Here is a 24,263-nt window from a genome sequence, read left to right as displayed (position 1 = left end):
TGCTTCCATGAGTTTATATAAACTTTCATGAGTTTCCTGGGAATCTCTGGGAAATTATCAGTTTTATTTGGATCAATTTTTTTAGTTGTTTCTGTCTGTGTGTGTATATACTGGATAAAAAGATTTATGTTTTAAAAAACAAAAATATCCACCACTGGATATTTAGGTAATGAAAAATAAAGAAATAATTGTTAAATATGTTCTTTACAACAAGTTGAAACAAGGGAAGTTTTAAACATGTTAGGGAAACATTTTTCAGTAGTGGTAGTTAAACATGGAAAGAGGTTGCCTACAGATGCTAGGGAATCTCCGTTCTTGGAGATATTCAAGTCTTCACTGGACAAGGCTGAAAATGTTTGGTTAGTTGAAGAGAGAAAAATTGTTTTATAGGACTACTATTACAAACTTAATTAATTTAATGAAGCTGCCTGTAATACCTCCAGTGTCATTTACTAAAGAGATACAAATGATCCAAATTGTGTGTTTAAAGTGGCATCAGGATAGTAAAAATACTGGTATTCAAGGAATTGTGATATTTAGTGTAGGTAGAATTTATTACCTTTCTTGATGTATGCCTACACTGAAAACAGGAATTTAACATTGATCTCGTTTGAGTAGGTAGTGAACCAAACCTGAACCTGCATAAATTAGAAAGTCAGAGTTATTAGTCATTTTATATAAATGACTTTTTGTTAATGACAAATGTAATAATATTCCCACAGTACAGTAATCAATTTTCTAATACGTATGCAGAATTAACAATCTGACTTATAATTGTCTCATGAAGTAGGGCATGAAGAGTTCACATAGTTTGTAAATTAAAATCAATATTTTCAATCTCTCCTGAAGGTAATTTTCTTAATTTACTGGATTTTTCCTAACATTTATTTTTAATTTTAATTATAAAATGGCAGGTTATTGATTTTTATTTTTTTTTGTATAACCTCCTAAAGTCCCAAATGCATTTTTATTGCCAGCACAAGGGAGGTGTTTGCCCTTCTTAATGAGAATCTTTAATTACCATTAGAAAAGTATTAATTCAATTTTATGAATTATGGTATGTACTCCACCACACCTATGCAGAAAATTCTATTGAGATACTTAATGCATTTCAGATTTTTTTTTCTGTTTACATATTCAGGCATTTTTTTACATGCACCTCAAATGTATATTTTCAGAATTGACTAAAAATTTATTTCTTATCACAGACGTTTAAACCTTCTTTTAAGCAATTACTTAAAAAAAAAAAAAAAAAAAAAAAAAAGCTCTGTCTCTGTGCAAATCTCTTAAAGTCATTATAAAATGAGATAGTAAAAGACCAATGTACTTCTTGTATGCCATAATAGAATGCTGTGGCATATCTCTACTTCTGTGTCCACCCACCTTACCTGGAGAAAAAGCAATTGCTCTTTTGAAGATTATAAAATTAGAAATGTGATTTTAAGACAAAGTTCTTGTTATTTGTTTTAATTATTGTCTCCAGCACTGTCATTTTGAAGTGACACCAACTATTTCATAGTCAGTGCAAGAAATTCCTTCAGCTCTAATAAATGATGAAAAATTTGGCCGTTTCTGAAGTAAAGATGATACATTTGCAGAGAAACCATTGATTTAAAGTACTTTTAATCTTCAGGAATAAGCAAACAAAACAAAACAAAAACAACAACAAAACAAACAAACACCAGAATGTTATACAAAGCTGTCAGGATGGCACTGATGAATGGCAAATTCAACCGTTTCTCAATTGCCGGTGAAGACACATGCTGCAAGACTTACCCGTATTGTACATCATATCTGCCAACTCATTTCTGTGATTAAATATTCCATCAGTGCGAGCTATAAGGCAGTAAAGCTTAACAAGATTCATAAGATGCACCACTTGAATACACATAACTCACTTCCTTGGATAGAGAGCACCCCACATGCAATAGAAAATTAGAATTGAGTTAAATTACTCCATAAGACAAGATCAATAGAGAAAGGAAGAGATCCCCTAATGCAATGCAAATCTAAGATATAGTTATGTCCTGACAACATGAAGCAGGCAATTAAAGTCAAATAGGGAGGAATGCAATGTAAATCAACTCTAAAACCTTGAAGATAATGGTAAACAGTAGGACCAATGACATGATTGTTATAGCTCTGCTTTTTTTCTGAGTGTACACTTCTGTAAAAAAAAACCTTTATTGAGGCATGACAGATAAAAATGGAGACTATAAGATAAATGGAAGATACACACCAAGCACAATGTAAGTAAACAATTACTTGGGGACTGGAAAAAAAAAAAAAGTTTGTTTATAAAAATACTATTGAGTTTTCTTCCTGAGTAGCCCTTCTAAGACTTTTTCTGTCTTCAAAATGGCCATGCTACAGTAAAGCAGAACACTCCAAGAATATGGACATTCACATCGTGCATTATTGGGGATTGACAATGGCATGTTCTTAAAGTGCCATTTGAAAGCTGATGTTAAAACTCAGAGGCCTTAATACTCCTTAATAGCTGCTGACTGCAAGTGTGCAAGTGGGTAGATCACTGGCACACCTCCAGCCCTTCCCCAGGTCTGCTGGAGTATCCTAAAATGGCATTTCATAGAAAACAAAAGGACAGAGATTTGTCTCATTTCAACATTTTGCAGAATTCCACTTTGCAATATAAACATGATAGATTTTTTTTTTTTAATTTGCTGTACCTCCAAATATTCTTCTATATTTTCCTTAAATAGTAAAAGAATACTACATAAGGTGTTTTTCATCCTTACGAGAAATAGATGTTTAATGAAGTTATCATTTCATTTCAGCATATCTTTTTTAAACTGTTTTATCAAGTTTTCAGGCAGGTTCTAATGAGTATATTCGTAAGAAGAAGTGTGTTATTCATCTCACAAGGTCTTCATATAAACTGGGGCTTTTTTTTTTAATTTTATTTTTTTTTGTGTGTATCCATCCAATTTTAAATCCATCCCATAGTGAAACATAATTTTGCTATGTTAAGCATAAGTCCACTCTCACACAGATGTTTGTTCATCTGTGATTGACAAAAGACAGATATGCAGATTGGTTTCATTAATATGAGTATTATGGTACTTTTGGAGTATATTGTTACATTCTTTATTTCTGGTGTGGTGTTATAACATGAATTTTACCTGTTTATTTGTTCTCATATTGTGTATATTTTATGCTTAATAGCTAGACGTTATTTCAGCCTTGGGCAGTACGAAAATGAAGTGGCTATTGCTGCTTATGTTTTTTGTTGTTGTTGGTTTGTTTGTTTGTTGTTGTTTTATATGATGAATTATTGAGCAATTATTAAGCACTCTCCTTAGTAGAATGTAGAATATCATTGCATTTATATTACTACAACAGATCCTTTAGTGCAGGTAACTTGAGACATAGTAAGGCCATTAGAAAAGTCTTTTTTCTTGCATGAGGCAGAAATATATTTTAGGGATCAGAGCTAGTGAATAGGCTTCTTTTTGACAGTTCAAGTATGTGAAGTTGGGGCAAAATATGTTACGGGAATGACCTGGCAATCTAGTGAATGTTCTTTCGGAGTACAGTGTCCACAGTGTCCACAGGAAAAATAAATAAATAAATATATATATACATAAATTACAGTCATAACTAACAAACAATCTGCTATTTCAAAACTTTTGTTTGGCAGTGGAGAAAGAAATGACTTAAGATTAATGGGAAAAGAACCACTACAGGTCATAGTGCACAGCTTACAGAGATCCCATCCTCCTTTTACTTAAGCAGCTAATTACATACAGTTTTTTTGTGAATAGTCAAGAAGTGCTAGATGTTCTTCAACAGCTAGTCATCCTACATAGCTAAATATAAGATACTATAATGATACTTTATCTGTTGACAGCTTCACAGAATGGCTGAGGTTACAAGGGTCATGTGGTCAAACCCTCCTGTTCAAGGCAAGTCACTTAAAGCAGGCTGCTCAGTACCATGTCCAGACAGCTTTTCAGTATCCCCAGGGCTCACAAACCTCTCATCCTAGTCATCCTCATAGTAAAAAGAGTGTTTCCTGGCATTCAGATGCAACCCCGGTGTTTCAGCCTGTGCTCGTTGCCACTCCTATTGTCACTGGGTACCACTGAAATGAGCCTTGCTCTGTCTTCTTTACAGTCTCCTTTCAGATATTTGTGCATGTTGATAAGATTCACCTGAGCCTTCTCTTCTCCAGGCTGAACAGTCACAGCTCTCTCTGCCTTTCCTTATAGGAGAGATGCCCTTAATCTCAGCAGTTAATGCCATTGTTTCAGTATTCATCTTGTGTTAGTTCAGCTCTTTCTTCGTAGTTACTTTTCTTCCATTAGCTCAATTTGAGTAGTTGTATTCACTCTGTACATAGTCTGAACCCAATGAGGGCTAGGGTAGACATCCAGTTTCGTTAATACTTAGTATATATTGTTCCCAGGTGGCTAGGAAAAAAATCTCCATCAGTTAAAATGTAAGAAAAGAGAAGAGCTTGTGCTTTTGACTATTTGTGTATAATACACAGAATCACAGAATTTCTAGGTTGGAAGAGACCTCAAGATCATCGAGTCCAACCTCTGACCTAACACTAACAGTCCCCACTAAACCATATCCCTAAGCTCTACATCTAAACGTCTTTTAAAGACTTCCAGGGGTGGTGACTCCACCACTTCCCTGGGCAGCCTGTTCCAATGTCTAACAACCCTTTCGGTAAAGAAGTTCTTCCTAAGATCCAACCTAAACCTCCCCTGGCGCAACTTTAGCCCATTCCCCCTTGTCCTGTCACCAGGCACGTGGGAGAACAGACCAACCCCCACCTTGCTACAGCCTCCTTTGAGGAGCAATGCCTCCCTGTAGAGAGCAATAAGGTCGCCCCTCAGCCTCCTTTTCTCCAGGCTGAACAAGCCCAGCTCCCTCAGCCGCTCCTCGTAGGACTTGTTCTCCAGGCCCCTCACCAGCTTCGTCGCCCTTCTCTGGACTCTTTCGAGCACCTCGATGTCCTTCTTGTAGCGAGGGGCCCAAAACTGAACACAGTACTCCAGGTGCGGCCTCACCAGAGCTGAGTACAGGGGGACGATCACCTCCCTAGCCCTGCTGGCCACACTGTTTCTTATACAAGCCAGGATGCTGTTGGCCTTCTTGGCCACCTGAGCACACTGCTGGCTCATATTCAGCTGACTATCAACCATCACTCCCAGGTCCTTCTCTGCCTGGCAGCTCTCCAACCACTCATCTCCTAGCCTGTAGCTCTGCTTGGGGTTATTGCACCCCACGTGGAGGACCTGGCACTTGGCCTTGTTGAACTTCATGCAGTTGACCTCAGCCCATCGGTGCAGCCTATCCAGATCCTCCTGCAGAGCCTTCCTACCCTCAAGCAGATTGAGGGATTTTTGTATGTTTGGTAATGCTTATTCTCTTTGTCAGTGTCTTAAAGCATCCATTTCTGGAGTGTAAAAGCACCTGGGATTCATTTAATCTTTCTAGTGTTTCTCTTTGAATTTAAATGACTGTTATAAAATGCCCTAGAAATACTTTTTATTGAAAGTATTTGGAATTTGTGAAGCTGAATCATATGATTGCCCAGCAATTCTAGACCCTAGGGTAAAAGTTCACTGTACCATATCTGTAAAGCAGGTGAAACTTGGCTGTTTATCAATATATATATTAATTCACTTTATAATTAATTTTATATGCTTAGATTTGAACTTAGCCAATGAGTAAATGGCAGATTTTGGCAGATTTTTTCCAAATAAACATATTGTCAAAATTATTAGCTAAACAGTTTAAGTAATTTTCTAAATACAGTAAAATGACATTATTATTATATAATATCCCATCCATTAATTATATAGAGATGTTCCTTTTCAAAGCATAACACAAATCTGTAACTGTTGTTTTAAAAAACATAATGTTAAAGTACAATCATATAAATGATATAATTGTAGTTAGTTTAACACCAGTGGTGACAGTTAATGCATTTCTGAAACTTCTATGAAGCTTTTAGATGCCATTATATATACTGGTTTATGAAAAATTAATAAAGTCACTAGAAAATGGAATTCGGCAACATCTGTACTAGCTATTTACACATAAAAAAAATCTTTGAGAATTAATTATGCCTTATGCTGCAGTATAATGAGATTTTCATTAAAATGTCTACCATTACAGAAACTAAACAAGGATTATGCAAAGCATAATGCCAATGACTGTTATTTTTTGAAAGATTAACTAAATTAATTGGTTAAAAATTTAAATCTGAAACAACATTAATTGACATAGATTTAACATTGAATTGAAGTCTAAATTTTAAAAAGAAAATCACAGATACTGTCAGTATTACCCTTTTAAAAATATTCCTTCTATGTGGATGCATATTTAAAAATCCAGTATACAGGTCGGCTTTGATATTGTTCTTATGTGATCTCTAATAGAAATTGCATACACTTGATTATTTCATGGTAAATTGTGAGCTGTAGATAGAGCTTTATAACAGCAGATAATGTTTAAGGAGTTTCAGCTTCTTCAGTATAAAAGTTGTGTAAGTTTGACCACAGTGTGGTATAGTGGTATCATTTGATACTGTATGACGATTAACTTGTGCACGAATAGGATCCGAAAAACATCAACTGCATGTTTGCTGAAAGTTGGAATTCTTTCAAAATGGGAAAGGAGGTGTTTGGGGAGAGGGGTTGGTTTGGATTTCTTTGATTGTTGGTAAAGACCTGTTGAGATGCAGTCTTGAGTTTTCTGCAAATCAGTCTGACTTACTACTGAGATACTCCATTTCAGCTGGTCTTATTTGGTTATGTGATTACACAGCAAAACCACACTGACCCTATCTTTCTACTAGGAGTCAATGGAATTGGAGTTAGTTGGTCTAAATTACTGCTGCATCACCACTATAGTGAAGTATTAGCAGCTGTATTTGATTCTCCAGTGACAATCCAGATCCCTGATGCTGAAGATTTTTCTAGAAATCATATCAGTAGTTACAGTATGTAGATGTAGAATACTTGAAGACAAAGCAGTGCCAGAAGTCAATAGAGCTGGCATGGATGCAAAACACAAAGCTGAGTCAGGGAGGAAGAGTGAAGAATTGTCACATTAGTTATTCTGGGATGGAGAAAACCTGCAGAAATTAATACATAGAAGAATAGTAAAGAATTCCAGAAATGAATGAATGGCGTACGTGGCATAACATCACTTCCTCCTGTATGTCTCGAATGTTTTTATTTTATTTTGTTTTGTTTTGTTTTTAATCAAGTAAGATGCTGTTCTTCTGTAAGATTCACAGAAACTGCTTTGGGCTTAGGAAGTCCCTGAGCTGCAGGTAGTTGGAAACTAGGAGGACCCTGCCCCCCTAGTGATTTTTTTTTCCTAATGTTTTGAGAAGAAAATAATGCTTGGACTTTTCTTAAGTGTCATTCTTGTCATTCTTGTGGTTAGCAAAAATGCATACTGTGGTTTTCTGATTAGACCAAAAATATTAAAGAAATATGCTGGCACCCTAAAACTATCTAATTATAAACATTATATTGATACTTTCTTTTTTAAAACATTTTCCTGGCCTCCTCCTGTTAATATTGTTGTTTGGAGCTTTAGCATGATTTTGAGGTAAATATGAGAATTATGCCTGCTTGACACATTTTGTGTTCAAGTTTGCAAAGCAGGTATGGTACAGGTGAAATAGATTCAGATTGCAAGGAACTGCATTGGAAGCTCCGTGTGCTTGCTGTCATGTGTCCCGTGAAGGGGAGATAAACATTTGAACCAGACTGGCTTTTGGACAGCTTTGAACCATGTATGATGGGGTTGTCTGCTTCAGGGGACAAAGCTAAAACTAGCCCAGAGTAAATCCTCCAGACTGTGTGATGTAGGTTTAGGGACTGGATATAAACCAGTTGTTTATTACGGCTGCTGCTACTGTCTCACTAATTACTTGAAAATGCAGAGTTAGCCTTTGTGTGCTTTGTCTGAACCTGAAGTCTAAGCTTCAGTATACTTGGTGGTTGTTTTATGAAATAAAACTTGAGACTGTGACTCAAATACCAGATAGGGCTATGTGGAAGAAGCACTGCCTTAAATATCTCTCAGAGGAAAATTTAAGACAAACTACAAGGTAATCACTAAAACATTTTGTTCAGGACTGAGTGCAATATTTGCAATGTTAGATAAGGTTGCAAATTAATGAGAATCAGAGGAATAAATGAATCTGATTAGACGAATAACAAAGAAGGATCCAAGAATTAGGGTTGGTAGTCAGACAGACAAACTATTCTCAAGTGTAAAGTAATAAAGCAATATATGAAATGTAAAGATAATATAGTTAAGTAGAGTGGAAAACTCAGATGTGTTTTAAACCTTGATTGCATTTGCAAATTAATGCTAAAGCAGTTTAAGATTTGTTGGATTGTATTCCAAACATACAGCTAATGCCTTCTGTTTCCTCTTCTACATTTTCTTCTCATTTTGGGGCACTGGATTATAGAATCCCCAATACATTAACATTGGAATTGAATTTCATAATACTTACTGAGAAGAAATTTAAAAATACTGAGATTTCATTTGTTTATTTATCTTTGGAGGTAGCTTAGACAAAGCTGTGTTTTAGAATGGGACACAATATCTGCTCTGTCAAATTTTCTTTGTGAAAATTGTTTGGGGAATATCTCCCACCATAGAACTGATTCTAGTGAAAGTGAATGTTTTGGAAAGTTTGGAAACATTGCATTGCTTTTTGTAATGTTTCTTTTATGCTCATGAAGTTGTGGAATCTGAATTGGCTAGAGAAGAACTAAACTAACAAAAACCAAGATTATACATGATGATTCAGTTTTTGCTTTTATACTCTCAGATAGAGCTTGTCATTCAGAGTAGATTTTTATTTCTAAGTTAAAACCAGCATCCATTGGAACTAAGAAATTAGTAGTATGCATCTCTGCATCTAATTGCATTAAATTTGCATTTCTGTTTTATTGATTTACTGAAATAGGTAATTTACACAGAAAATAGCATCTTGACACAAGATGAAAGGGTATGGAAACTGTAGTGTTTGTATTTGAGCAGAAGAACTCCAGTTTCATTTATTTGTGATTCTATTTATACTGCAGCCCTTATTCATCAGGCAGATGTATGAATGTGGGCCATTTTAGTTATCAGCTGAATATAAGTGCGTTTTATATTTCCAATTATTATGTTTCAAAATTGGTATACCAGCTTAGTTTATATTTATACTGTAGAATATCTTGGGGGATTTTTTTGTTTGTTTTTGTTTGTTTGTTTTTCTCAAAGTTGCAAGTGAACCAAGATCAAGTTAAATGAACCAAGAGTAACTATCATTTACATATATGTTAGTCTAATAGGAGGAACTAGAAAGATTAGGAACACCGATTTGATTTTCAAAGGTCATGAACAACTTCAGTGGGACACATTTCTCTGTATATGATCATAGTGAATACCAGTTAATGTCAGTTACATATATATGTATATATGAATGTGTATTCAGGTACATATAAATACAGTAAACATTGCAGGAAAGTTACACTTATGGGCAGTACTGACAGCACTACCACTATTTTTTACATGATTACACAGCTTATTTCCAGTTTTAGATTTTTTTTTTTTGTGACAGTATGTAAGTATTTACAGGTGGATGCCAATTATAAAAATTATCTAACAAGCATAGGGAAACTCTCCAGCCTTCCTAGGTATTTTGGTATAAGCAGCAGCTGACTTTGTGTGACACAGTATTTTCTTTTTGGTTACAATACAAGGAATGTGTATGGTTGATTAACTTTTTTATTATTTTTTTTTTAATTTTTATTTTTTTTACTATATTTGGGGAGAGCAGTTTATTGCAATTGCTTTATATTGTGAGCAGAAAAATTACAAAAATTCTTTGCACAAAATACAGCTCATCTATGGTAAGACTGGCATGAAATTAAAATAAAAACAAGTCAGTGTTTGTTTTTAAGTTGGTATTACTTTGCCACAGACCAAGAGAACCATGGCACAGCCTAAAGTTACCACTAAAAACAGTTATTGTCACATACTTCATTTGGAAAGTTTGGAAACACTGCATTACCTTTTTGTAATGTCTTTTTCATGTTCACAAAATTTGGGAATCTGCATGAATAATGTATTCCTCTCAAGGCAATCCTGGTGAATTTTAGTGCCTCGGTAGTTCATGTATCTTGCAGCTTTTCACTGATGAAGTGGGTCAAGCTTTAAAGTAACTCATGATGTTGTCAGGGCTGGAAAAGGATCTTGACATGGGAGCAGAGCTTAAAAGAATTTGCACAGGAATCAGCACTTCTGTTGTGCCGTGCACAATGTCTTTCCCAATCCAAGTCACTGCAGTACATACTGGTAAGCAATCTGACCAGTTGTGTATGGTATGGCACATCCTGGAGAGAGAGGTCCTGAAGCACCTTGCTAGATTGAGTATGAGTTACAGAAGGAAGAGAGAATGGATCTCGCACAAAACTTTTACCAGAGCTGCAAACTTGATTGCTCATCTGCTTTTCCCTTAGATGATATAGAAACCTTCTAAACCCAATGCATGACTTAATAAACCAGACAATGCACATATGTAACAGGAGAAAGAGGCCTATTTCCCAAAAGCAAAGAGTAATTGGAAGGATAGCTTACAAATGATGTTGGTTGCAACATGTATTGCTGTTCTCTGAGTCACTGCCAAATTTTATTGAGTGTTTTGGTGACACTCTAAGAAATGATAATAAATAATAATTAAAAACAAACAAACAAACCCATGCACTATGCTCAGAAAAGTTATGGAAGGAAAGTTAAACAGATTTTTTGAGGCGGAGATCCCATAACATGTCTTTGAAAACCCCTACCCCCTCCCCCTTCCGCCTTTTTTCCCCTATTTTTAATAACCTATACGAGGAACCTATATAAGGTTATATATGGATCAAGGACTTATTGCATAAATATAAGAGAATGTACAGATTCTCATTTTTCTGCGTGAAACTTATCAGAAGGCAAGTATGCATAGGTTATTCAGTAACTGAATGTATTTCAGGTTAGCTTTCAGAAGACAATATAGATACTGATCTGGACTTAAAGAACTCACCTTTGAACATTAACTGCTTTACATTCTCCTCCCTGCCATTCAGTTTTCTTGTATAAGAGAAAATCCATAGATAACTTTGAGGAAATTAAATATCATTTTTATTTATATTTTTGACATACCGGAAGAAAGGGTTAAAGGAGGTGTGTATTTTTGGATTCTATTAGTTTATTCCTTGTTAATAATAGATGGAGGTATTTAATGTAATCAATACAGCCATGGTTGTGTTTAAACCAAAAGAGGAGTATTCAGTTCATAGAAAGGTCCCAAGTGGCAATCAAGAAGCACTTTTTTTTGTTAACATACTTAAAAGCATACTAAGTTTGACTACTGATAATGAAGGGCTAAGCTAACACTTACCAAATAGTATGCATCAAAGTTGGAGGTTCTGCGTGGATTCCCCAGTCAGATGGACAATGTTATTATTGTATACAATACAGTATTAATGTACAACAGTGGCCTTTTAATTAGGTGTTTCTCATATATTTCTGAGCACATTTGAAATGACACATCATAAAACAGTATTTCAGACCACAACAAAAGTAATTCTAATTCTGTCTGGAAAGGTGATTATTATATTACATTCTTGAGATGCAAATCAAGAGCTGACATGGATTGTTTATGAGGATTGTTGGTACACTAGCAAACTTCCCGACATGTTCATGAGAAATTCAGCCTCATAGGTTTCTTAATATGTTGTATATGGAACAGAAGTTGAGAGGATAGGAACAGCAGACATAGTTGTGCCAGGGAAAGTTTAGGTTGGCTATTAGGAAAAACTTCTTTACCAAAAGGGTTGTTAGGCATTGGAATGGGCTGCCCAGGGAAGTGGTGGAGTCACCAACCCTGGAGGTCTTTAAAAGATGTTTAGATGTAGCACTTAGTGATACAGTTTAATGGAGGACTTGTTAGTGTTAGGTCAGAGGTTGGACTAGGTGATCTTGGAGATCTCCTCCAACCTAGATGATTCTGTGAAGCATATTTACATTCCTGACACCTATGTTCCTCCAGTAATCAAGCAACTCATTCATTTAACAATGCCCTCAGCAACCAAAGGAGATTGGTAAAAATTGCTGCTAATAGGTCATATACAAATTCTGAACCATTTATATATACAAACCAACAAGAGTATAATTCTTGTTGTAACAGGTACAAAGAACAGTGATAAAAATGAAAGAGAACTAACAGAAAGAAAATTGGTCTATATACCATCCAGCTGTATTGGAAGAAAGAGGAAAATAAAATAACAATTGCTGATGCAAATATTCTTCTTAGCTTTTATTTACTTTCCTGATTTTATTTTATTTTATTTTATTTTATTTTATTTTATTTTATTTTATTTTATTTTATTTTATTTTATTTTATTTTATTTTATTTTATTTTATTTTATTTTATTTTACCTGTAAGTAATACTGTAGAATGTATGACCTGGTACTTGGTTGCTAAAAGCAGTAAAAACCTCCTATTGGTAACATAGTAGAATAAATATTATAAAGAAGAGCTTCTTTACCTGGCAAGCTGAGTGCAGAATGGATTAGAGTGATTTAATCTCCACAAAATCTCCTTGTATATAGTAACCTCCTTTGTTTCTATATCCACCTGTGCACTAATACCCAATGGGGACCAGCCCTGGATATTGGCTTTTTTCTGTCACCAAAAATGCTTATGTGCTTACACTAAGGTTGTTATAATTTGTTGCCCTGGAGTGTAATGAAGTGCAACCTCCATTCTCTTCACTTTTGTAAATCCCCAAAGATCTTGGATAATAAATAAAAGTACTGTAAACAGGAAACTTTTTGCATGGGAGCAAAGGTTCTGAAGACAACTATGCTGGCAGGTGCTTCGTTGTAAACTGGGGTTCTTAATAATGGTATATAATGGTATATCAACTTTGTACAGTTCTGTTAGTGAAGGTTTCTGAAAGTTCTATCTACTTTCTGTGACAAAAGACAGCTAGTCCCAAGGCTCTACCACTATTAATTTTGCTTCAGCAGCATAATTTTAAATAATGGTTTCAATCTTTTCTTCTGAAAATCTTTTTTCAATTTATACTTCCTCAAAGGATGCCAAAGAGACTCAACTAGTTGTGCAAATTCTTTTAAACTTATTCCAGATCTTTATTTTAAAGCTGTCTGTAGTTCTGGCTACCCAATGGTTCCAGTTAGATACAAAAGTTATTTTTGACAGAAGTGATAGAAAATCATTTATAATTTACTAGAAAGTCCTTCCATTGTTAATGTAGCCACCTCTAAGTATTTAAGATATACAATGAACTTTTTCATATTTTTGTATGAACCAGTGAGTAACTTGTGGGTCATCACTAATACATTGGCATTTATGGTTATGCTTTACAAATTAATTTATGTAAGCCGTGTAAATGCGAACTACGTACAAGAAGGCATATTTTCGAAAGTAGAAAAAAATAGAAAAATACTTTTAGTCAAACATATTGGATGATTGGGGGCTGAATTTTAACATCTTAGAAATATTAAATTTCACATCATTTTCCTTACTCTCTTAGACACTTTTGAGTAATTATTTACTTGAAAATAATAGTGCTTCAGCAACAACAACAACAAAAAATAATGAAACATTATATTTTTAATCTTAGGCTGTAGGAGAAAACATTGCAGGAAAAGAAGTATGAGTGGGAATATTTTTTGAGCTTGAAAAATATGGTTTTGTGCATCCTGCCAGCCCTTAAGCCATGGATGAGTGGCGAACCAGTGGGTTCTTTGCAGGCTTATTGTCTACTGACAACATGCCCTGCTGCAGCACAGGTGCCAGCTGCATGCAGGATAACCCACGGCCTTGCTCAGCCCCTGCAGACTGTGCTGCTCCCGTTACACCTAGCAGCACGGCTGCCTCAGCTTCCTTCTGCCACTGGTCTGTCTGAAGCTCTCCTAGGAGGCACCTGGTGTGCCTGTAGTGAATCCACTCTTCAAATATGTATGCTAATTTTTTCTGATCCTTTTGACAGAAGGAGTTGGGAGAGGCTTTCAGTTGATAATCTCCAAAATCCTGTATCACTAGTCACATGTCTTCTGTGACCAAATATGTAAATGCTCATATTAGAGGGAAAAAAAAAAAAAAAGCATGCAGATTGCAGATTGTTCTTAATGAGAAAATATCAGCCTTAAGCATGCTGGTACAGAAGGGATGGTAGAATAAAGTATGAACTCTTGCATGACTGTAATTTTTTGAAGCTCCTCAGATTCATGATATTATTAAATTACAGTTTGAAGAGAAATATTAATCACTTTATATTAAAAACGTCTTAAAAAAAATCTTTATTCTATCATGGTACAGTTTAGCATTCCAGGTGGAAAATAATATATATATTTTTTTTCCATTAGGGAATTTAAAGATTGTTTTAATATTCTGAGCATTTTACAGAAGCGTTCACTGAAAATAGTTCAATCTTTACCCAGTTCTACTAATTACAATTTAAATATTTTTAATAACAAAATGAGTTTCAGAAGAAACCTTTTCTTACAAAAATTAGAAAGTTCCATATTTTCCCCAAATATCTAATAATAGTGATTTAGATGTTAATTTTATGTACAAATTCAAAGGCAGAATGTCAAAATGCCATTAGAAAGCTCTATGCAACAAACTGAATCATATGGAATCACTGAATCAAACTGAATCACTGTAATCATATGGATTCAAAGAGCATCCCTTTTGAAGTACTTTCATTAGAAATAAGAAGACTAGAGTAACAAAACTTGTGTGAGATGAAATCAGAAAAACTGTAATAAGGATTTTAACTGCAAAAATTAGTAAAATCTCTAGCAGCATACCATGGAAAAATATCTAGTATTTATGTTGATTAACTATAATCTTCAATTTTTGAAAACCTTTAGTTTTATGTATTTACCAAGTATACATGAAGTTATACATAATTTATTCATAAAACCTGATGAAAAGTACTGTTTTTAATAATTCCTTTTCTTATTTCACTCAGCTGGATGAACTCATTTATACCATCATCTTACATTTTCAGGCTTCTGTAGTTGCACAAATTTTGAAGCATCTATATGGTTTTAAAGACATCCACATTCCAATGTACATATTCCTACTGTCAAGTTTGTTGATGGATCCTATTGTTTATCTACTATCCTGAAAATGATGCTTGCCATTGGTATCTGAATTTCCTTTATTTAAGAGCTTCCAGAAATATAGACAGATCTGTCTTAAGTTAAAAAACAACCAATCAAAAGAAAAACAACCCCCACCCAACAAGAAACAAACTAAAAACTTGTTTTACCTTTTTGATTAATAGCGGATGGCTGAAAATAAAATCAAGCATTGCCAAAGCCCATTAATGAAGGATATGCGATGGACTGAGAAGTTTGGAAGCACAATATTTCATGAGATTTCCAGCTCTTAGCAAAATTGTATAAATTGTATAAATTACAATAGTTATTTTCTTTCAGTATTTGCTATATTTCCACCTCAACTGACAGCTGATGATTAAAGAAATGGTTAATGATAGAGATTTTCTTAAAACAAAACAAAACAAAACTTTTTTTTTTTTTTTTTGAAATAACTCAGGTGTGTTAACTACATGTAAATTGAGGATTGCTCTCGTTAGATAGGCAAATTTTGTATGGAAATCATGCCTACCATTTGTAATTAACATTACAATCCTTCCATTAACATAATTAACATAACATCCTTCCAAATTTTTGTTTGATTTGGTTCTGTTGAGTTACTTTGCTTATAAGGCAATACATGTCTTCTGTTAATGTCTCACAAATTTTCAGGTAAATATATTTCAAAATCTGTGATTCATAAATTCTGACAACTTGAAGTATGTCAGTGTATATATATGTTGTATGTGTGTATACAATTGTACATACACGTATATTTGCAAAAACATACGTGTCACAGCCTGCTCTTCCTGGTGGACTGCATTCCTAAAGTGGAGAAGGTTTTTCCCTAGTGTAAAAGTATAGCTGTTTCTCCCTCTGTTCAATGTAAAATCTGTATTCATCTAAGAATGTTAAAATATAACTACAAAGAAAGAGGATGAAGCAGTAAGGCATTGGATTTACATTTATTAAATTAAAAAAAAAAAAACAAAAAAAAAAAAACAGGAAACAATCCTAAACTTCAGTGATTTCTTAAAAATGAAAAATGTTAAGCACTGTTTAAAATTATTTTTACTTTTATTTGGGGGGGGGGTTGATGGTTTAATTTATTTTGTTTGTTTTTTAATCCTCATATAGTGGAACATAATATATGCTTACGTATTTCTCATTCAAGCAAAAAATACTAATAATGTACTAATGTACTAATAATGGTGTGATTTCTCTCACATCAGTGTTAATTTAAGCAATGTAACTCAGATCGTACTTGACCTAATATCTGTATATGTAAGCTTTGTGTTCTGATTTCTCTGCTGTGTTTGCTTAAGTAGTCTCTCATTTCAGCTGAAGTTAGAGAGATGAGAATTTAGTGGCTAGGTGATGGGAGTAGGAGCTTTGCACAAGCTAATTAGCTAATTAGGCAGCTTCTGCTCCAGAGATGCAGGGCAGAGAGGGAGAGAGCACCTGCAGTGGGGTGAGGGACTGGTGCATGCTGTAGATGCTCAGAGTTTACACCAGCTTGCCCATGTGATAAAAAGAGTATTTGGATTTGGGGGGATGTCTGTGTTTTGCTTTTTTCAATGTACAATTATATGTGTTTACTGGGGGCTCTTTTTGTTTTGAAGTCAAAGGACATAAAGGGCCCCTTCACTACACTGCTTCAGTTATGGCTTTATTTCTGTTTTAAGATAAAAACTGAGGTTTAGTTGAAGTGTTCCAAAACCAGATACCACTCTCTCTCTCTTTCTTGTAGGCAGGGTGCTGCTGTGCCAGGCAAACCAGGAGGGATCTCCCGTGTACAGTGCCCCCAGTTCACTAGTATACACATCCACAAGTAAGCTAGTGTTATGGCTATTTTTTTTTCTGTTTTGTGAAAAAAAAAGCACATTAATGTGAATAAAGCCCCATAAAATTGTCAATTTTTGCAATAGCTTTTGTTAAGGTAAATGTGGTAAGTAATGTTAACAGATAATTCAGGTAATTCATTTTACTTGCATCTTTATTCGCAAACTGTATTTTATTTAAAATAATAAAAGGCCTGTTCTACACTGCACTGGTCAAAAGGTCTACAGTAAAACTGTTTTTATTTATTTTTCCAGTAATGTTGTATACTCTGTGTTTTCTGTAGAAGATGAAGTTGTGTTTCTTTTTCCTTCCTGGTCACAACTTTGATTTAATAAACAAGAAGTCTCATAACATGCTACCACTTGTTTGGGTCAAGGAAGTAAATAGATGTGAATAGGTTGTGTTTTATTTCTTTATTTTCAAAAAAGAAAAAGAAAAATTTGTGCAAAATGAATATTTTGAATTATAAGAAGGTGCACTAATAAAAACAGCAAAGAGAATCTGAAACTATTGAGAAGTAATGAAATTATTGTAATTATTATAATTACTAATGATTGTGGCCATCAGCTGCTTTCCTGTACAAAACCTTGGTCTCCTCTAAAATTCTGAAGCAGAAGTGGAACTAATTGCTGAAAATGTTTCATATTGTACTGATGGTGCCACTGATGCCCATTCAGAAATGTAGTCAGAAGAAGAGGCAAATGAAATAGTAATAATTATGTTTATTAATAGGTACAACACTGCAAGTAGCCAAAGATGAGAAAATCACTGTTTTGTTTTGTTTTGTTTTGTTTTTCATGTAGTGCCTGTTGAAATGATCCATTGAAACAAAAATTGCTGATTACAAATCAACTAGAATGTCTTCTCCTTGTTGCAGCATAGATATTTTTTTCTTGATGAATTAAAATGAACAGCAGTATTTGCTATGAGTTCCTAGCAGTTCTCTGTAAATAAAATATTATAAATTGTCTGATTTAACAACATTATGGTATGTGCTCTTTAGGAAGATTGTATTCACTGTAGAATGCAAATTCTTCTCTTTCAAGGTACTAAAGACTTCTAAAATAATTAATTTCTTTGACTAATTAAAACCAGAAATGAGGAAAAGGAGTTCAAAAGTGATCATCTCTACAGTGATATAACTCTTATGTCAAAGGCTAGGAACAATGTCATCCATAGAACTGCTGCTTTTAAACTATAGATACAGGATCTACTTTCAAATCAGGAGTCTACAAATACATATTAAAAAAGAAAATACATTAAGTGTTTTAAATTGGAACTGAAGTTATCAATTAAATCTGCATTTGCTTCCAAATACTGCAGGAATAGTTTGTACTGTCACCTTTCCCAAACATTATTTTTTTTTGTCATTGTAGTTACAGAGATCCCTACACTACTTACTTTGTTACTATGAAATACTGTATAGATCAATAGGGGATTCTTCCGTACAGAACATTTTTAGTGCACCTTTCAGTGCACCTTTTTGACTGAAATATCTCATGCATCTGAGATTCTATTTTTAGAAAACTATACAAACATTCCATTCATTTCACTGTTAAGGAACTTCTTTGGCAGGAGAGGGGCAGTGTTTGTTTTTTATTTTCTGTAATGTACTCCAAATAAAGCCTTTCTTAAGTTCATCTTGTTGCCATTATCTCCCTGTGTTATAGCCTAGCAAATTTATTTCTGGGGCTGTTTACATCTTACAATATATCCAATTTTATTAAATCTCTACATAGCCATTGTAATAGCTAGCTAAGCTCTGTACTTCACTGTTTATATTATTTCTCATGGGTCAATCCCTTTGGAAAATCTATTTGCAGTCATGCTCCTTGAATAATGAGATCCTAACAAATACGTGTTTATTTTCAATTATGCCAAACATACAAGTAAACAGACTTTGCCTATCAGCATCCCACTGGGCAATGTGTAATATACGGTTTCATAATAGAGATTGCCAGTAGTCCTTGCAGTAGAAGTTACTGCACTTTGTTGAATTTGTGTGTCAGCAAGTCATGATTTCTGTTTTTATGTATAGCATTTCATATTGCCAAAATGTAGTTGTCCCCACAGGTTCACAACTCTTACTAATGAAATTATTACAATTACTAATGATTGTAATTATTTTATTAATTTCTCCTTATTAAGAATTTTTCAGTAAAGATGTAAAATAGCTTATTTTCTATAGGAATTGGATGGGAATTAACCTTGAACTTTGTCTCATTTTCCTTCTTCTGGTATTTTAATGATGTTCTTTTGGACAATGTTATTTTTGATGAACATTTTTAATATTGAAATGAATAAACTGATAAATCAATATTAACATCTAAGAGATTAATATTTTTGCTATTACTATTCCATGTAGACAACAGAATCGTAGCCTTCATCTTTGAATAATTTTTTAATCGTTTATTCTGTTATTGGTAGGATTGTAACTGTATAATATTTCAGAACAACTTACAATGGAAGTATTAACAGGTTTTAAATTCATAATCATTTGGATGGAAGCTGAGATTTTCAAAGCTGAAAAGTTTGGATTTCATTAAATGCTATGGCATTGTGGAATTTTCAAATATTTGGAAGAGGATAGTCCTCATTTTTAGCAATGTTATTATCTTTAACTTGTTTGTATGTGTTTTGTTCCTGAGTTATATTCTATACAGAATGAATGATGGAAACATAGTGGTAAAATATTTGTTTTCTATATTTGTCTAGATTTATTTCTCATTTAACTTCTTGACTGTATTGCTGCTCAGTAAAAGACAATAGTATAGCTGGTTAAGTGTGATTAAAAAAAAAAAAAAAAGAGAGAGAGAGAGAAAAGGCATAAATACTAATCTGATTTTATGCAAGGACTTTTAGAAACTCTTAAGTGTCTTTTTTCCTCATTAATTACTTAGTGCTCAAAACTAAAATGGGAAACAAGGAAGACATGAATTCGCAGTATTATAGAATTATTCAGGTTGGAAGGACCAGGTTGCTCAGGGCACCTCTAATGATGGTGACTGCACAACCTTTCTGGGTCATCTGTTTCAATGCTTGAGTGTCCTAGCAGTGAAAAACTTTTGACTAGTATCCAGTGGAATTTTCTCTTCTTTCAAGTTATGGTGGTTGTCTCTTGTCTTCCATCTGGGTGCCCCTCTGAATAGTCTGTCTCTGTTTGCTGGATAATACCCTTTAATGAGAAGGAGATGCATCTGCTAGTAGAAAACTTTGTAGTTGATCAACGTCCTCCAGCTCACTAAGCACTAGCTGGTAAAAGAAGCCAGCCAACAACTGTGCATCAGATTTTTCAAAAGTTTACAGTTGTGCATACTCAGATTCCATGGAAAGCAATGACAGAGAGAATTACAAATGCTAATAAAAGTTCAATGAAAGCTAAATTTTTTTCACTCTCTAAATCAAAATGTTGATCTTTGTAACCTTTAGGCTTTATTTTAGGTCCAAGTAAAAATAAAGACACCTGAGTCAGTAGTTACTACAGTAACTACTAGTATTTTTTTCTGAGCATGTATTACATGTATTATAGGACCATTCATAGAATCATGGAATCATATAGAATACAATATGGATTCTATGATTCTACAATTCTGCTAGTATATTTTTCTGAGTATGTATTCCAGGACCGTTCACTGCACTGAACAGCTGACATATGGTAAAATAATAAATTGCTGTATGCCTTTATGATTCACAGATGAGTGCCTGTATTTCCCAAATGTTTTGCATGCCCATAGAAGAGATTTCTGCCTCAAATTCAATAAGAATACAATTTAAACTGAAGTCAGTCTTAGGTTACATTTTCTAAATATTACAGTTTTTTCATGCTTATAGGCACCAAAATATACATGCTCTTTTCTATAAATTTTCTTTTTTTTTAATTTAATTAAAAATATTTTTTTCATATATAATGACAGAATTAAAAATTCTGTCATATAATGACAGAATTAAAAAAAAAAAAGAAAAGAAAAGAAAAAAAATGAAAACACAGATATTCATTTATTCTATTTTATCACACTCAAGGGCAAATGAAGTTGCTGACCTATTTTTTAGTTCATGTATTTATTACAATTTTATGAGAATTTGTAGTAGAATACAGCAATACAGGAAGGAGGAGGTACAAATGCTTATAAATCTGTCCCACATTGTTCTCTTTCTTTAATTGTAATTGTCTGATGAAAGTTCCATCAGTTTCTGTAATTAACCTAATGGTCTAAATGAATTTCCAGATCACTGGTTATTCACTTCTGTATGAATGGCATTACATTGAGTTTAATTAATACAAAGTAAGTTCAACGTCCTTTGTATCATTAGAATTTTGTTTTAACTGTTTCAGTTAAAAATATTTTTCCTCTTATTTTGCTTGTTCCATTTATGAATTTGGGTATTTATTCTCTAGCCATACTAAAATATTTTCTAGCATTTTTATAATTAAAATATTTTAAATTGAATGCTCTTCAGATTTCCATCCTCAAAATATCAGTGCAGATATTTTTTTTTGTATTTATCTTTTCAATTATTTTTAAACAGAATTCAGTCAGTGCTAAATTCATAATCCCATGATATGCCCTAGAACATCTTATTTGTCTTGATATTCCTTTCACAGAAATACATATGACAGATAAGCACTCACCAGAGAATACTTTTTCTTTGCGTCAGACAGATATTAAAACAATAAACTATGTTACCCTGGGATTTTAGCTTATAAGCAACTAGAAAACAACAAGGCAAAGATGAGATGTTTTTGAAAGGTGGGAAGGCAGTTCTTTCAGAAAATTCCCTAGAAACCTTGGCTCCTCTAATATTTTTGACAAAAAATATTTTTAATGTTTAAGTTCTTTTAAAGCAAATGAGAAAAATTCCTAAATGTTCCAAAATTATCCTAATAATCCTCCCGATTCAGACTTATTCATTAGGTGCCAGTAGAGAATGAAAATCTAGAGCAGAATCTTAAAGGATAAATTACATTAAATTATGGGAATTTTGCTTTTATAAATATATGTTCTGTATTTAAAAGACTTATCAACGCATATATGATAAATTCATTTGCTTTTAAAAAGATATATAAACTTTTTTCTTTTTTCTTTTTTTTTTTTTTTCCTGTGAGTATTTTGTTTCATAGGTGAAGGATGGTTCCAGTGGATAGTTCAGGACTTTGTTGATATGCATGGAATAGATGAGGAAAATCATAAATACCAAGTATGAACACCATATCCAACAGAAGGATTTAGATTATTTGAGGATTCATTGTTCTGTAGAAATGACAATTAAGTAAACTAGTCTATTCAATATTTCTTTTGAATATCTTCACTTAAAAGTAAGTTACTTGGCTTATGAAATATTTGTGAATTAGTTAAAAAAAAAAATGCTCTGTTAAACTATTTTCTTTTTTTTTTTTTCTATTTCACTAAAAGCATTCCAGGTTTTATTTTACTGAGGAATTACCAATGGACTGACATTTATATTACATTCTGGGATATTTCCTGTACCAAAAGATTACATGAGGAAAACATAAATTTTCAAAAGGTCATTTAAAATGCACTTTTGAGCAGAATCATTAGTGGAAATATTCCATTCAGTTGATTTTTTCAGGTTTAATCTGTTCACATCTAATTACGTGAACATAGAATTGTAATGATGACCCTGTTATGATATTATCTTGAGACTCCAAGCAACCAAACCTTAGGTGCTCCTGGCAGTTGGTACATCCATTTCTGGGTTTTGCATGTAAGACATAAGAGACCATATTTTATCTAAATAGGCATGTACTTTATGGTAATGACATCAATTATTAAATTGTTGTGATATCATTGTTATGGTTTCTATTAATTTATTTGTTGAGATTTTATTGTTGATAGAGGAGCAATTGTTTAGTAAGTTTGTCTTAGTTGAATTGATTGGGCAATCATATGATATAACTTGCCGATGTTGTATTATTTGCAAATTAAATGTAAAAAGATTTTTGCAAACTGAATTTTTAATTGCTCTGTTTTCTCTTAGTTTAAAATGGAATGGCAGGTCAATTCATTATAATTAATATATATATATATATATATCAGTAGATTGTATTTACATATTTTTCTGGTTTTGTCTACTTTTAATTGCCTATTGTAAAAAAAAAAAAAAAGTTGAGTACCTTTGCAAATGAGTTATGTGAATAAGCCAACAAAGTGCTTCCTGAATTAATAATAGATTTATTTTTTTTTAATTGAAGAGAAAGAATCTCCTAGTAGTAGCCCGGGAATAATGTTAAAAGTACCCTTCCTGGTCCTCATGGTCCTCAAAATACTGCTTAGTGAGTTTGTATGAAAATTTTAACAAATGAGATATCAATAATAAGAAGATATCTTAAGAAAGTGAAATTTACTTTTTACAGGGGCTTTTCTTGTCCCTCCCCCTTAAGGCAAACTTCAAGAACTTAAAGCAAAGGAGACATGTTAAAATTACTAGTAGCTTTTTTAATGCCAAAAATTTTCTTAAGAGACAAGCATGGAAACAATGGTTTCTGTTATCAAAATCTGATGACCTAGGTAGCCAGCTAAAACAGAGGACCTGGGGAAAGAATAAATGACTCTGAATTCAGACATTTTGAGCATACATGCTTAGCATACTTAACTGATTCAGTGATTTTTTTTTTTCTTGGATTTTTTTTGTTTGTTTTTGTTTTTGTTATTTACTGATTTATTTTAAGGGAATAAAGACTTCCAGTCATGAAATTACAACACTTACATGAGGAGAGGGCTAAGGTGGGAAAGGCATTTTTTAAAAAGTTATTTTTGAGAAGGGACTTTAAGGAAAAATGGTGAAGGAATGACATACTCAGGCAGGGTTGGAGGAGCAGCTATACTAAGAAATTTTTATTGAATATAAGAGTTACAGTCTTCTACTAGAAATCAACAGGTTGCACATATAAACAATTTCAGGAAAAAAAACAACAACAACAACAACAAAAAAAAGATAAAAATACCAAAATGCTTTTGAACACTACATTTGAGTTTCAGTTGACCTTAGTTGGCATATATGATATTCATTCTCTGTAATGAGAACAAGGTTGTTGTTTCTTTGTTCTGAAAGTCCTGTTTATCTTCTCAGATTAGATTTACAATTTTTAAAATGCTGATTTGGAATGGAGTTATTCCAAAATATATTCACTTGATTTAAAAATCAAGTAAATTATGTCATATTATTAGACAGTTTTCTATGGCACTTTGATTTTGCAAACCTTTTTCAAGCAGTTTCTGTTTAGC

General features: G+C 33.3%; 1 protein-coding gene across 24 annotated transcripts in view; it reads left to right on the top strand.

Moving 5' to 3' along the window:
* RBFOX1 (RNA binding fox-1 homolog 1) overlaps positions 1-24,263 on the top strand; it is a 681,896-nt gene that overhangs the window by 591,488 nt on the left and 66,145 nt on the right. For 22 of the 24 annotated variants that reach the window (XM_032197974.1, XM_032197969.1, XM_032197973.1 and 19 more), the window contains one exon: positions 16,928-17,008. The exons of the other annotated variants lie outside the window; for them this stretch is intronic. In XM_032197974.1, the coding sequence (XP_032053865.1) occupies positions 16,928-17,008 (81 nt within the window). The remainder of the gene's footprint in view (positions 1-16,927; positions 17,009-24,263) is intronic. 24 annotated transcript variants of the gene reach the window in all.

The sequence above is a fragment of the Aythya fuligula genome, chromosome 15 (genome assembly GCF_009819795.1).
Source record: "Aythya fuligula isolate bAytFul2 chromosome 15, bAytFul2.pri, whole genome shotgun sequence".
Taxonomy (NCBI): Eukaryota; Metazoa; Chordata; class Aves; order Anseriformes; family Anatidae; genus Aythya; species Aythya fuligula.
Note: the sequence above shows the minus strand (reverse complement) of the source record. Positions and strands in the feature narration are given on the sequence as shown.